Raw genomic sequence first — 15244 nt, forward strand, 5'->3', positions numbered from 1 at the left:
CTCCCTCCCTCCCTCCCTCCCTCCCTCCCTTCCTTCCTTCCTTCCTTCCTTCCTTCCTTCCTTTCTTTATTTTTTTCAGCATCTCTCTCCATTATCCAGGCTGGAGTGCAGTGGTGCGATCTTCACTCTGCAACCTCTGCCTCCAGGGTTCAAGCGATTTTCATGCCTCAGCCTCCTGAGTAGCTCACCACCATGCCTGACTAATTTTTGTATTTTTTGTAGAGGCAGGGTTTCGTCATGTTGGTCAGGCTGGTCTCGAACTCCTGAGCTCAAGTGATAAGCCCGCCTCAGCCTCATTACAGGCATGAGCCACTGCGCCCTGCCCTCATATCACTAATTTGAGTTGAATACATTTAGTAACTCATTTTCTTTTGCAGGTATAATCAACACCATACTGGACAAGAAAGAAGCAATTAATTTATCTTAATGATGTTTCCTGGTACAATGGTGTTATGAGGTTTCATGGTGTTTTATCAATGGACATCCATTTGCAGCTCTCATTTCCAAGCAGGTAATGACTCTCATGGTCAAATGTATGGTTTTTCCTTGTCTTTACAACCTAACATATTTGGTGCTACAGAGGATTAAGTGATAGAGTGTAGGAAGAAACCTCATCATTGCAGTGCCTATTGGAAAGAAGCTAAAACTATGCAATCACTGCAAAAGAACCTGCATCCTCGATAATTCAGTTGGTACAAGTGCATAAACCAAAATTAAGGGCAGAATAGACATGACAAACTCAATGATTGCTCCATAAAGATGACCAGTCTGGGTAGACTCTGTATCAAACAACTGGAATCAAAAGCTTGGTGCCCAGAGGAACAAAAGCCAAACAAGCAGCCCACTATGATGGACTATGCGTATAATAACATATTATAATACAGAATGTCAAAATACCTCAGTTACCATGTGGAAAAATTCCATGTGCTAAGGGCAAGAGGTCCATGTGTATTTGTGTCAGGTAGATGGGTTCAGCACATTGCTTAAGCATTAACCTCCACTGGCACAAAGATGCAACTGCTTACCTGTTTCAAGATTTTGTTCCTCATCTCCTTCTTCTTCCTCTTCTAAATAATAATCCCCTTTCTCTTCCTTTTTCACAATTTCCTTAGGGTCATTTAAATGAATTATAAAATTGTGCTTGTCCTTGATCACTCTCACTTTGATAAAAGTTGGGCCTGAGGAGGAACCATAGAATAGAAGATGGGCTGATTAGGATGCCACATTAAGCTCCTCCACAAGATAGTTACACAAAGCTGCACAGAAACCAACACAGGAACAGAAAACTAAACACTACATGTTCTCACTTAGGAATGGCAGCTAAACATTGAGAACACAGGAACACAAAGAAGGGAACAATAGACACCAGGGCTATTTGAGGGTGAGAGGAGGGTGAGGACAAAAAACTACCTGCCGAGTACTCTGTTTATTACCTAGGTGATGAAATAATATGCGCACCAAACCTCTGCAATATGTAATTTCCCTTTAGAATCAACCTGAATATGCATCCCTGAAACAAAAATAAAAAGGCAGCACGGAATATAAACCAGGGAGGGGAAATGCCTAGAGATGTCAACACCTCTATAAGACAAAGCCTAAGGAAATAAGGTAATGGTGGAATTCCAGGCATGAATGGCAGGTAGACCAAGGAGGTATTTGCAGGCCTTTTAGTCACATGTCAAACCCAATTTCAGAAGAGGAAATGAACTGGCTGAGGCAATGTATGCCTATAATCAATGTTATGATTCATCAAATGATATAATTAATGTGAAATGGTTTTGCGACTTCTAAAAATTATGTGTTAGTTTTGGTAGCTATTATTATTATTGTGGTAGTTAATAAAAATTTTTACAACAACGCTTTCTCTTATTTAGTGTTCAGACCCATTTTTTTTGTTTGTTTAAAAAAAAATTGGCTATCTCCTCTCAATTTGGATTGAGCTATCATCCGTCAAAATTGACAGGACTAGGAGAAAATACTGAATTCACTATCAATCACCTGAAACTTATATGCATTGTACGCTTATGCAAATCTTACTAAGAGCTACAATAGGTGGATGTTGGGAGCAGGTCCCAAGCTCTGTGCTCAAGAGCCACACCAGAAAAATGCAGTAAACTCACAGAATGTGCTTGGTTTCTGGGATAACAAGGTGTGATGTAATGAATATTATTAATTAATTGCTTATTGCAGTTACTATTACTATTTACCAATTGTATGGAAGTATTTTAATATTTTAACAACTAGAATGGTCATATTAGCATGTATCAGTTAACCTCTTGACTGACCTATGCCTTGTAGAGTCAATTGCAATAGAAGAAAGTGTGAAGTCTGAAAATGCTGACTGTGGCACCTAAATGTATTGTGGGGGACAGAATAACACACTCGCCTATCAAACGCAGGAGTAGAGGGCCCCTGGTTATCTGAAATGCATTATTATCTTTCCAGTCATTAACCAGTTGCTTTCAAAATGTACCTTTTTCAAACAGTGTCTTTTCCACTTCAATCTGCCCACCATCAGAAGGATACAGGTAGTAATTTGACCCCGAGATTTGAGTAGGTATATTTCCCATATTGTATCCGTGAAACTAGAAGAGAAAATATCATGCTTTGAATGTGAAGCTTCAATAGACAAAAATCAACTTATCAGTGTTAGCCAACTAAAGTTGCCAGAAGCTTAATTTCGCTAAGTATATATGTCACTTTGCAGACTCAGAGGCCAGTGTTCATATTATTTTTAGAAACATCTACGGTGTTATAACAGGCAGAATTAAAGATATTATGTTAAACTCTGTTCATCGGTACATTCTCATAACCTAGTGAAAATTGAATCATCATACTATTGTCAAGGCAGTTCAAGAAGAAATCAAGTTCTCATTCACTGGTTGTTAATTTTCTGTTTAAAGTGAACTGATGCTGGGGAGAGTGGACACTCCACTTAAGGAGGTCATATGTAGAAGATATTTTTTACTGAGTGTTGCTAACAGAGGTCCAGGGGATTTAATGCATGCTAAAACTTGAGAACAACTGGTTTAGAGGAGTAGCTACAAAGCACAGGGGCTGTTAGATTTCTTTCCATTTTTTTTTTTTTTCCCATTAGGTTTTCTTCATAACAGCTAGCTGAGAGAGAATTGGCAAAGGGAAGGTTTTACAAAAGCATACAAGCCAGAAACATGATTGCCCACAAAGAGACAACAAAATGTAGTCAGCAAGTGTCATCATCTGAGACAGATAAAGCCAACTTTTGTGTTCACTTATTTACATATATCTGTAAGAGTACTTTTGTGTCAAATTTCTATCTTTACTGACCTTAGCTAGGTTCGTGGCACTCAAATGAAAACTGGCCTGAGGGTGTTTTCATCTTGATGATTGACTAGAAACAAGGTTCTAGACATCAGGGGTGGAATACAGGCTTGAGCTCACTGATACCAGAAGAAACCCTAGGCCTACTGTGGTGGCAGTAAAAACAAAAGAATCTTACAATAGCCGCATTTTCCCAAAACAAATAGGAATAGCCCAAAGAGACTAAGTTTTACAGAATTGGAGCGTACTGAGTAAGTTATCTCAGGTTCTGGTTGGTGGGGGGACTCTTCTGTTACGTCTTGGACCTTGATTTGTTCTTCTTTAGATTTCTCCTTGTGAGATGGTTTTTTCTTCAAAGACCTACTATCTTCTTTCTCTACGTTATCCTTGCCTTTCTTTTTACCAGCTTCTTTGCTCTTCTTCTCTGCTTTCTTTTCTTCCCTTAAGCGCTCCTCTTCTGCTAATCGATCTTGCTCTTCTTTCCATGCCTGTAAACACATTTAAGAAATTTAAATTTAACAGGATTTTGAAATTCATTATACATAGGTCCCATTCAGGTTCATTTTGGAGAATATTTAACATGATTTTTGTTAGTGTATCTCTGACAAATCAAAATACTGAACTAGAAACCTTGACGTCATCCTTGATTCTCTTTCTCACTCAACTTCTGTCTACTAAATCCTGCCAATTCTCCCTTAGAGATGTCTCCTCACTTCAGCGTCTTCTCTCATGGTTTATTTTGCAATTTCCTAGGTTCAGGTCTTCATTATCTTTAGCCTGGAACATTGTAGCAGCCTCTTAACTGGTCTCCCAGTCTCCTATCCTTCACATGAGTCCAATCTTTAATTTAGGTCCTAAAGATAGTTTATTAGCAATGTGGAAGACTAGATGTTCAGAGAAACATTCTTGGGACAAAATATTTCAAAAATGACGGATAAAATAGGTAAAATGATGGACGGTAAGTCTCCCATAAGCACTCCTAACCACAAGCCTGTCCTCACATAGACTTGTGGCCAAAATACAGATTACCTTAACATTTTATTTTAAAACAGTTATTGAGGCAGGAAAATAGGGTCTAGAGGCAGGGAACATAAGGCTGATTCACACTTCAGCAATGACAGGAAATATCCTCTACTAGGGTGTAGGCCAAGTAAATGACTTTGTAACTTTACTTCGTTCTCTCCATTTACATAGAGCATACCCCAAGTAACCAATGGAATCCTCTAGCGGGTATTTAAATTCTCAATAATTCTGCAACGGGGTCTTTGTGCTCCTATGCCTGGAACCATTCCCACACTGTGGTGTGTACTTTCATTTTCAATAAATCCCTTCATTCCTTCCTTCCGTTCTTTGTGCATTTTGTTCAGCTCTTTGTTCAAGATGCCAAGAACCTGGACTCCTCCACCGTTAACATTATGATTTGATATAAGCTCACAAATGAAAATCACAAAACACGCAGAAATAAACCACTTTGAGTAAGAAACAAACTGTGAAATCATATCTACAAAAACCTCAGATATTGTAATTACCAAATAGAGAATATAAGGTAGGTTTTAAAACATGCTCAAATAAATAAAAAGAAGTATTAAAAGCATAAGTAAGAAAGAGAGGATTATCAAAAATGGCAAGGTGAGTTTGAAAGACTTCTTGAAAATGGAACTGAATTTTTGAAAAGGCAGTATTTGAACAGATAATGTCTGAGACATTTAGAGAGTTGAAGAAAGACGTTCATACTAACATTAAGGAAGACCAAGAAATCAAAAGCAGGAAATAACATTGGTGTATTGGACTTAGCTCATATTAACTTAAAAGAGTGTATTGTTAAATTTTTAGAAATTTTGTGAGCCAACTGTTAACCATGACCACCATCTAAAAACTATATAAATTTGCAATTAAGCAAAATATTAAAAATAAATGCACTAAAGACTCAAAACTTACCACAATGTAAGTATTTTGTGACATTTCATTATTGTCTATGCTCTGGAGTTTATGTCAATTGTAATGGTATCATGACAACATTATATGATGGTGTGCTACTGCATAGCACTGCCAACTTCAGTGTTGTCATATAGTAGCTTGAAATCAGCTATTGTAGGGGTACTTACACTACAAATACCAGCAAATGCGACAAGTCGGGGCTGATTGATTGTTTATTATCTAGATTTAAGGAAGTGATGGAGATCATGTTAATAATGCAGACTATTACTAATGTGTTACTAGCACAGAAAGTTGAGGAAATATTCTTCCATTATTAAAAAACGATTACTTGACTCAGCAAAAAAGTTGCTAATGTTATTGACAAATGAGTGAGACATATCTTTTCTTTGTTTCACTTTTGTCTTACTTGTTAACATAAATAAAAATATCAGCATTCATATTAGAACTAAATGTGTTTATCAATTGTAACCATAGCTTGGCTAAGGATACAACAGTTTAGCAAAAATCAATTTGTAGAAATCAAAATGCTATTTGGAATTTATGGGTCGCTATATGGAATTTACATAAATAATATTATATGCTTTATCATTACATGTGAATTTTGTACTATATATACTCTATATCAGAAATTTATAACTTATGTACATATATGTATAGTTTTGTTTTCCTAGAATGCTACTGCTTAAGCATTTACCAGCACACCACTGAATGTTTTCAAAGCAGCTAGAGAGAAAAGATAAACTGTTCAAGTGAGGCCAAGGCAGGCAGATCACAAGATCAGGAGTTTGAGACCAGCCTGGCCAACATGGTGAAACCCCATCTCTACCAACAATACAAAAATTAGCTGAGTGTGGTGGTGGGCATCTGTAATCCCAGCTACTCAGGAGGCTGAGGCAGGAGAATCGCTTGAACCCGGGAGGCAGAGCTTGCAGTGAGCCGAGATGGTGCCACTGCACTCCAACCTGGGCAACAGAGCAAGACTCTGTCAAAAAAAAAAAAACAAAAAACAAAAAAAAAAAAACCTGTCTATGAAAGAATGACAAATTAGATGGACAGTCAACTTGTTAACACCCACAATGTGTCAGCAAGGAAAATGTGGAAAAATATCTTCAGAGTTGATATGGTTTGGATTTGTGTTCCTGCTCAAATCTCATGTCGAATTATAATCCCCAGTGTTGGAGGAGGAGCCTGGTGGGAGGTGATTGGATCATGGGGGCAGATTTCCTCCTTGCTGTTCTTGTGATAGTGAGTGAGCTCTCAGGAGATCTGGTTGTTTAAAAGTGTGTAGCACCTCCCCCTTCATTCTCTTCCTCCTGCTCCACTCATGTAGGATGTGCCTGCTTCCCCTTCCCCTTCAGCCAGGATTGTAAGTTTCCTGAGGCCTCTCCAGGCATGTTTCCTGTGGAGCCTGCAGAACCATGAGCCAATTATATCTCTTTTCTTAAAAAATTACCCAGTCTTAGCTAGTTCTTTATAAAAATGTGAGAACAGACTAATACAAGTGTGATAAGAGGAAATAAAAAAGCCAACCAAGAATTTTATAAATGAAAACTATGTTTAATGAGTAAGGGCAAAATAAAGTCATTTCTCAGATAAGTAAAAACTGAGTTTAATAGCAACTGTGATATTGGGGTATGATAAGAAACAGATATTTGGTCATCTTTCCTGGCTCCTGGCACAGAGCCCCTAAGTCCCTTGGAATTTCATAAGTGATAGGAGCATCTTTTGCTCTAATGAGGCAACTCTTGTCATGTTCTTCAGGATAGGACATGGGCTGTCCAGAAAGACCAAACCTTGATTAGAAGTTTGGGACTTTCAGCCTCATCCTCAAACCCCTCAGGAGGGAGGAGGAGCCAGAGATTGAGTTAATAATCTATCATGCCTACATGATGAAAACATAAAAACCTCTAAACGACAGGGTTTGGAGAGCTTCTGAACTAAGTTGGTGAATGCATCCATGCTCTGGGAGAATGACACACTCTGCTTCCCATGGGGACAGAAGCTCTTGTGCCTGGGACTCTTCTGGATCTTGCTGTATGTACCACTTTATCTGGCTGTTCATTTGTATCCTTTATAATAAACCAGAATAGTAAGTACAGTGTTTTCCTGAGTCTTATGAGACATAAGCTTTCTAGCTAGTTATTGAACCCAAGGAGGTGATTGTGGAAACCTCCAAATGAGTAGCCAAGTCAGACAGAAGTATGTGTACCCTGGGCACCCAAAAATTGTTACTTGCGATTGGCATCTGAAGAGGAAGCAGTCTTGTGGGAGTGAGTTAATCTACGAGGTCTGTGCTAACTTTGGGTAGTTCGTATCAGAATGGAATTTAATTGTAGAACACCCAGTTGGTGTCTGGAAAGTTGCAGATTCAGTTGGTGTGGCGAAAAAACACCCAAAAATTTACTGTCAGAAGTATTGTGAGAAAAACAGTTCATAGCAACAAACCCCCAGTAAAAGAACTTCTAGAGCAAAGACTCCTGAAACATAAAGAAGAAATGCCCAAGGAAACAAATGGCAAGCATGGAGATAAAGCTAAAACAACATTGACTATGTAAAACAATTACAATGAGGTCAGGCACGGTGGTTCACACTTGTAATTCCAGCACTTTGAGAGGCCCTGGAGGAGGTTTGCTTGAGCCCAGGAGTTCGAGACCAGCCTGGACAACATAGTGAGACTCCATCTCTACAAAAAATTAAAAACTTAGCTGGGCATGGTGGCACACTGCTATAGTCCTAGCTACTTGGCAGGCTGAGGCAAGAGGATCATTTGAGCCCAGGAATTCGAGGCTGCAGTGAGCTATGATCATGCCACTGCACTCCAGTCTGGGTGACAGAGCCAGACCCTGTTCCTAAAACAAAAAGTAATAAATAAATAAATAAATAAATAAATAAATAAATGAAACCATTACAATGATAATGTTTAATTTGTAGAAAGACAAAAAAAATCAAGATAAAACTTAAGCATCAGTTTAAATCATTTTAATAGTTCCTGGAATTGTTCTGAAAGAAAAAAATATTTTGTTAAGTTTAGATTTCATTAAACTATACTGAAATTAAGTTAAATTGAAATGATATAACAAGTTAAATTTCCAGAGCAATTACTAGTAGGAAGAAAAAGTGCATACACATTAAACTTTTCCTATAAAGGGCCAGAGAGTCAATATTTTAGGGCCAAGAGGCAAAATCAAGGACATCCATGTAGGTACTTATGCAATGAGAGAGAAAAGAAATTTATACAACTATTTTACTGACAAATAATTGAGTACAATTTTTAGTAAAAGAAAATAGAATTCTTTTCTGTGTTGGAGGGGATAACATTTCACTTATTTAGAGTGAAAATCAAAGTTCCCTATTATCAAAGTGATTGCAAAATGAAAAGAGGAAAATAAACTTAATACAAAGAAAGCAAGAAAGGAGGAAAAGAAAGGATCATAGAGAATATATAAAATACAAAATAGGTTAGCTGAATAAATCCCAAACATGTCATTAATCAGAATAGATATAAATGGAGTCTACTTTCCTGCTAAACGTCAGTGTTCATCAGACAAGACTTTTAAACATCTGGTTTGTAGTCCTTGTTTACAAGAAACACACTTAAAATATAGTTTTTGTTGCTCTTGTGAATAAAATTTATTATTTGTTATGTTTTCTAATTGGTTATTGCTGGTGAATAGGAATGCCAGTGATTTTTTTCAACATTGATCTTGTCTACACCTGCACTTCCTCAATTCTTTTTAAAGTCAACACAGAGTGACATCAGCAAGATGGTGGAATAGGACTTTCCAGAACTCATCCCTCACAGAAACACAGATTTTAACAACTACCCACACATGAAAATACCTTCACAAGAGCCAGGAAACCCAGGTGAGAGAGTATAGCATCTTAATGTAGCTTGGAATTAAGAAGACACAGGCTGGTATCTGGAGATCACCCCTCCACGCCTGCCCCAATGCCAGGCCAGCCCCTGCAGACTCAGGCTCTAGGCCCACCTCACTGTCAGGCCCACCTCAGTGGTCCCATAATCCAGGCTGCCTCTAGCACCAAGCTGGGTCCCCGTGGCTCCAGGCTTCAGGCCTGCTCCGGTAGACTCAGCCTCAAGGTCCTTCCCGATGCTAGGACAGTTCTCAGATCCCAGACTTCAGGCTGGCTCATGCAGATCCAGCTTCCAGGCCCTCGTCATTGCCAGGCCAGCACCTATGCTCTCTAGTTCCAGACTGGCTACTGCTGACTCAGGACCCAGTCTGCCTTAAAACCAGGCAAAACTCTGCAGCCCCAGACTCCAGACTGGTGAGTGCAAAACCTATCCTCCAGGAACCCCCGGCACCTGTTAGTATCCAAAAACTCAGCCTCCAGGCCGACCCTGTGAACCCAGACTCCAGACTTGCTTAGTGCCAGGTCATCCCCTGTGGCACCAGGTTTCAGACCAGCCCCTGAGGCCTCATGTTCCAGTAGACATGAGGTCCTGCTAGGCCTGCTCTAGCAGACTGAGGTTCCAGGTCCATCCCAACAGACCCAAGCACTGGGCTGGTTCCTGTGAACCTCGGTTCTAGGGTCACCCCTGCAGAGTCAGGTTGCAGGCTGGCCATATGGTTCTAGGACCCAGGCCTGTCCTCACGGCTTGGCACCAAGTTGGCCCCATGCTCCAGGCTGGTGCCCAAAGCCCCAGTCTCCAGTGGACCCAGGCTTGCCTCCATGGACTCAGGCTCCATGCCCATCCTTGTGGACATGTTTGTAGGCCCATCCAAGTCTCTGGCCAGTTCCTGCAGACTCAGGCTCAAGGTCTGCTCCAGTGTCAGGTCAGCACTCAAGGACCCAGGCTCCAGGCCCACCTCAGCCTGGAGGTTGAACCCAGTCAACAGGTTTACCCCAGTGGACTCTGGTGACAGGCTGGCTGCTGTGCATTCAGGATCTGGGCTTGTCAGAACAGATCCAAGCTCCAGGCCCACCTCAGCAGACCCAGGCTTCAGGCTCAAGCCTTCAAACCCAGAAAAGATAAATAAAACAATTCAACTTTCTGTTAAAAAATTAATGAAACTAAATTTGTTTTTCAAAAAAATAAACATGAATACACTTTTAGCTAAACTAAAAAAAAAGAGAGAGGACTCAAATAAATACAATTAGGAATAAAAGAGGAGACATTACAAACGGTACCACAGAAATGCAAACGATCAGCCAGGCGCAGTGGCTCACGCCTATAATCCCAGTACTTTGGGAGGCTGAAGTAGGTGGATCACGAGGTCAGGAGTTCGAGACCAAACTAGCCAATATGGTAAAACCCCCCTCTCTATTAAAAATACAAAAATTAGTCAGGCATGGTGGTGCATGCCTGTAGTCCCAGCTACTCAGGAGGCTGAGGCAGAAGAATCGCTTAAACCCGGGAGGCAGAGGTTGCAGTGAGCCGAGATCGCACCACTGCACTGCAGCCTGGGCGACAGAGCGAGACTCCATCTCAAAAAAATAAAATAAAATATAAAAGGATCACAGAGAGTACTATGAATAATTACATACTAACAAATTGATAACCTAGATGGAATGAATAAATTCCTAGAAGCATACAACTTACCAAGATTGAGTCATGAAGAAATATAAAACTGAACAGACAAATAACAATGAAGAGACTGAATCCATAATAAAACGTCTCCCATCATGAAAAGCCCAGAACCTGATGGCTTTACTAATGAATTATCTCAAACATTTAAAGAACTAATACAAATTCTTCTCACCCTATGAAAAAAATTGAAGAGAAGAGAATACTTCCAAACTCATTTTATGAGGCCAACATTACCCTGATACCAAAGCTAGACAAGGACATTGCTAGAAAATAAAACGACAGGCCATTGTCCCTGGTGATGTTAGATGCAAAAATCCTCCAAAAAATTCTGGTAAACTGAATTCAACAGCACATTTGAAAGGCTCATTCCTCATGATTAAGTGTGATTTATTCCTGGGAGGCAAAGATGATTCAACATATTCAAGTCAATATATGTGACACGCCATATTACAGAATGAAGGATAAAAATCATATAGTCATCACAATAGATGTAGAAAAAACATATGACAAACTCAAACATCCTTTCATAATAAAAACTCTCAACAAAGTAGATAAAGAGGAAATGTGGTAGATAAAGAGGAAATGTATCTCAACACAATAAAAATGTCCATGCTACCCAAAGTGATCTACAGATTCAATACAATCCCTATCAAAATTCCAATGTCATCTTTTCATATAAATAGAAAAAAATCCTAAAACTTGTAGGGAATTACCAAAGACTCCTAATTGCCAACACAATCTTGAGCAAAAATAAAAATGCTGGAGATATTGTTATAGTAGGTAGCTAGTCAGGCATGATCAGGGCAGATGAGGGCTGCCGCCCATCACACACAGCAGGAATGCCAGATGACCATCAGGTGATGGCCAGGCAGTTGTTAACTGTCTCTCTAAAATAATAATTGGTCACAGCTGGTGCCAGGGAAGGGGCGGCTCCCAATAGATGGAAAACACCTGAAACTGGTGATCAGTAGCTTCCCAGTGAGACCTCAGGAGTTGGGTGAGTGGGCTCAAAAATGTGCATTAAGAGGCAAAATAGTGGAGTTTAAGTGGTATATGAACTTCTAGGAATGCTAGACTGGTAAGGGAAGAACGCCTCAAGTGAGCATGCATACAACTCCAGAAACCATACTATGTCTGCTCCCCTTCCAAATGCTAGCAGGCCACTGCACATGTGGACAGCCCACCCCAAGGGAAGAATCATGGGAGAAGTAATGCAAGACCCTGGAAGTATGCCAACATTTAAAACACCAAGTCAAAAGGTCAAACTATGCACTTGATCTCTCAAGTCACCTGCTCAGCCCTCTTCCAAGTGTACTTTATTTCATTTCATTCCTGCTCTAAAGCTTTTTAATAAACTTTCACTTCTGCACTAAAACTTGTCTCAGACTCTCCTTCTGCCTTATGCCCCTCAGCTGAATTTTTTCTTCTGAGGAGGCAAGAATTGAGGTTGCTGCAGACCCATATGGATTCACCACTGGTAACAGTATCACACTACCTGATTTCAAAATGGCTAGCTATAAAGCTATGGTAATCAAGACATCATGGTACTGGCATAAACACACAGACCAATGGAATACAATAGAGGGCCCATAAGTAAATGCACACAAGTACAGTCAATTCATATTCAGCATAGATGCCAAGAACACAAAATTGAGGAAGAACAAGTTTTTCAATAAATGGTGTTGGGAAAACTAGGTATCCACATGCAAAAGAATGAAATTACACTCTTATCTAATGTACATGCACAAAAAACAACACAAAATGGATTAAAGACGTAAATGTATGTCCTGAAATTATGAAACTACTGGAAGAAAACACAAGAGAAATCTCCATCACATTGTTCTGGGCAATGATGTTTTGAATATGATCTCAAAAGCACAGGCAACAAAAGCAAAAATAGACAAATGGCATCACATTACACTAAAACCTTCGCACAACAAAGAAACAATCAACAACGTGAAGAAACAACCTATGGAATACGACATAATATTTGAAAACCTGCAACCGATAAGAAGTTAATATCTAAAAATATGCCTAAAGTACTCAACTCAGTAGCAAGAAAACAAATAACCCAATTAAAAAATGAGCAAAGGACCCAAGCAGACATTCTCAAAAGAAGGCTTACAAACGTCCCACAGGTTCAGGAAAAAAAAGCCCAGCATAACTAATCAGCAGGAAAATGCAAATTAAACAAATTAAACTCATGATGCGATATCATCTCACACCTGACAGAATGGCTATGAGAAAAAAGACAAGATAATAAATGTTGGGGAGGATGTGGAGAAAAGAGAACCATGGTACACTGATGATGGGAATATAAATTACTACAGCCACTATTGAAAGCAGTATGGCGGCTCCTCAAAAATTAGAATTAGAACTACCATATAATCCAGCAATCCCACTTCTGGATATATATCTAAAGGATTTGAAATCAATATCTTGAGAAGGTATCTGCATACTCATGTTTATTGCAGCATTATTTACAATAGCCTAGATATAGAATCAACCTAAGCATCCATCAACAAATAAATGAATAAAGAAAATGTGAGATACACACACACAATGGAGTACTATTTTATGTATATATTATATAATACTATGTATACATATATTACATTATGTACATACTACATTATGTATTATGTATGGATATATACACAAAATACATAATACATAATATATGATATACAGTGTAATTAATATAGTGTTATAATATATAGTGTAAATACAATACTATTATAATATATAAACCATATAATATATAACACTATTATAATATATAAACTATTACAATATATAATAGTATATATATACAGACACACACACATACACACACAATGGAATACTATTCAGCCTTTAGAAAGAAGAAAATTCTGATATTTGCGGCAACATGGATAAGCCTGGGGGACATTACATTAAATGAAATAAACCAGGGACAGAAACACAAATAGCACATGATCGCACTTATATGTGGACTCTAAAAGAGTTGAACTCACAGAAACAGAGAGTAGAATGGTGGTTACCAGAGGCTGCAGGAAAGGGGATCGGAAAGACGTTGGTCAAAGGTTGTGAAATTTCAATTAGACAGAAGGAATAAATTCAAGAGATCTATTGTACAACATGATGACTATAGTTAATAACAATGAAATGTATACTTGAAAATTGCTAAGAAATTAGATTTTAAGTATTCTTGCCACATAAAAATAATAACTATGTGAGGTAATGCATATGTTAATTAGCTTGATTTAGCCATTATATAATATGTACGTAATTCAAAACATTATGTTGTACACCAGAAATATATACCATTTTTTCTCAGTTAAAAAAGAAGTAACAAAAATAAGTTTTTAAAAGCCAACATAACCTTAATACCAATGCTTGTTAATAACAACACAAAGGTCTATAGACCAATTTCATTCACCACGGATATAAAAATTCCAAATAAAATGCTATCAAATCAAACCCAGTTTTTTATGGAAATAACAATATACCATGAACACATAGTACTGTAATTTTTATCTGTCATGTACATAAAGATGTTCCCAGGAGATTACTAAAATTAAAATTACTAGGTTCTACTCTCAAAGACGCAGTTAGGATGGAGTAAAGAAATGTGAATTTTACTAAGTCCCTCCTCCCACCAGACACCCTTAGGCAATTATGATATATGTAGTTATGTGGGATGAGAACTAAACTTAAGGAAACCATGAATGAGTTTTTTTTATAGAAATGCAAATGCAACTTGTGTTGTTAAATCAAGCTCTATAATTCAATATATCAACAAAAGAGGAAAACTAACATATATTAGTCTCAAAACAGATAGTTTAAAAATTAATAAAATTTGGCAGTAATTAACAATAAAGGTGATGGTATGGCATGTAATTTTCTTTGCTATTAATATCCAGAAACCAGAGGCTCATCAAAATTAATCAACTTTGGGGGGGCGGAGCAAGATGGCCAAATAGGAACAGCTCCAGTCTCCAACTCCCAGCGCGAGCAACACAGAAGACTGGTGATTTCTGCATTTTCAGCTGAGGTACTGGGGTCATCTCACTAGGGAGTGCCGGACAATCGGTGCCGGTCAGCTGCTGCAGCCTGACCAGCGAGAGCTGAAGCAGGGCGAGGCATTGCCTCACCTGGGAAGCGCAAGGGGAAGGGAATCCCTTTTCCTAGCCAGGGGAACTGAGACACACAACACCTGGAAAATCGGGTAACTCCCACCCCAATACCGCGCTTTAAGCAAACGGGCACACCAGAAGAATATATCCCTTACCTGGCCGGGAAGGTACCAAGCCCACGGAGCCTCACTCATTGTTAACACAGCAGTCTGTGGCGATCTAACCGCAAGGCAGCAGCGAGGCTGGGGGAGGGGCGCCCGCCATTGCTGAGGCTTAAGTAGGTAAACAAAGCCGCTGGGAAGCTCGAACTGGGTGGAGCTCACAGCAGCTCAAGGAA

At 39.0% G+C, this 15244-nt stretch overlaps 1 protein-coding gene across 1 annotated transcript in view; it reads right to left on the reverse strand.

Annotated features, from left to right (window-relative positions):
- Window positions 1–15244, reverse strand: part of SPAG17 (sperm associated antigen 17) — a 254064-nt gene that overhangs the window by 98220 nt on the left and 140600 nt on the right. The window contains 3 exon segments of the mRNA XM_017869833.1: window positions 1026–1178; window positions 2474–2585; window positions 3549–3788. Coding sequence (XP_017725322.1) covers window positions 1026–1178; window positions 2474–2585; window positions 3549–3788 — 505 coding nt within the window.

The sequence above is a fragment of the Rhinopithecus bieti genome, unplaced genomic scaffold, assembly GCF_001698545.2.
Source record: "Rhinopithecus bieti isolate Rb0 unplaced genomic scaffold, ASM169854v2 scaffold_3040, whole genome shotgun sequence".
Taxonomy (NCBI): Eukaryota; Metazoa; Chordata; class Mammalia; order Primates; family Cercopithecidae; genus Rhinopithecus; species Rhinopithecus bieti.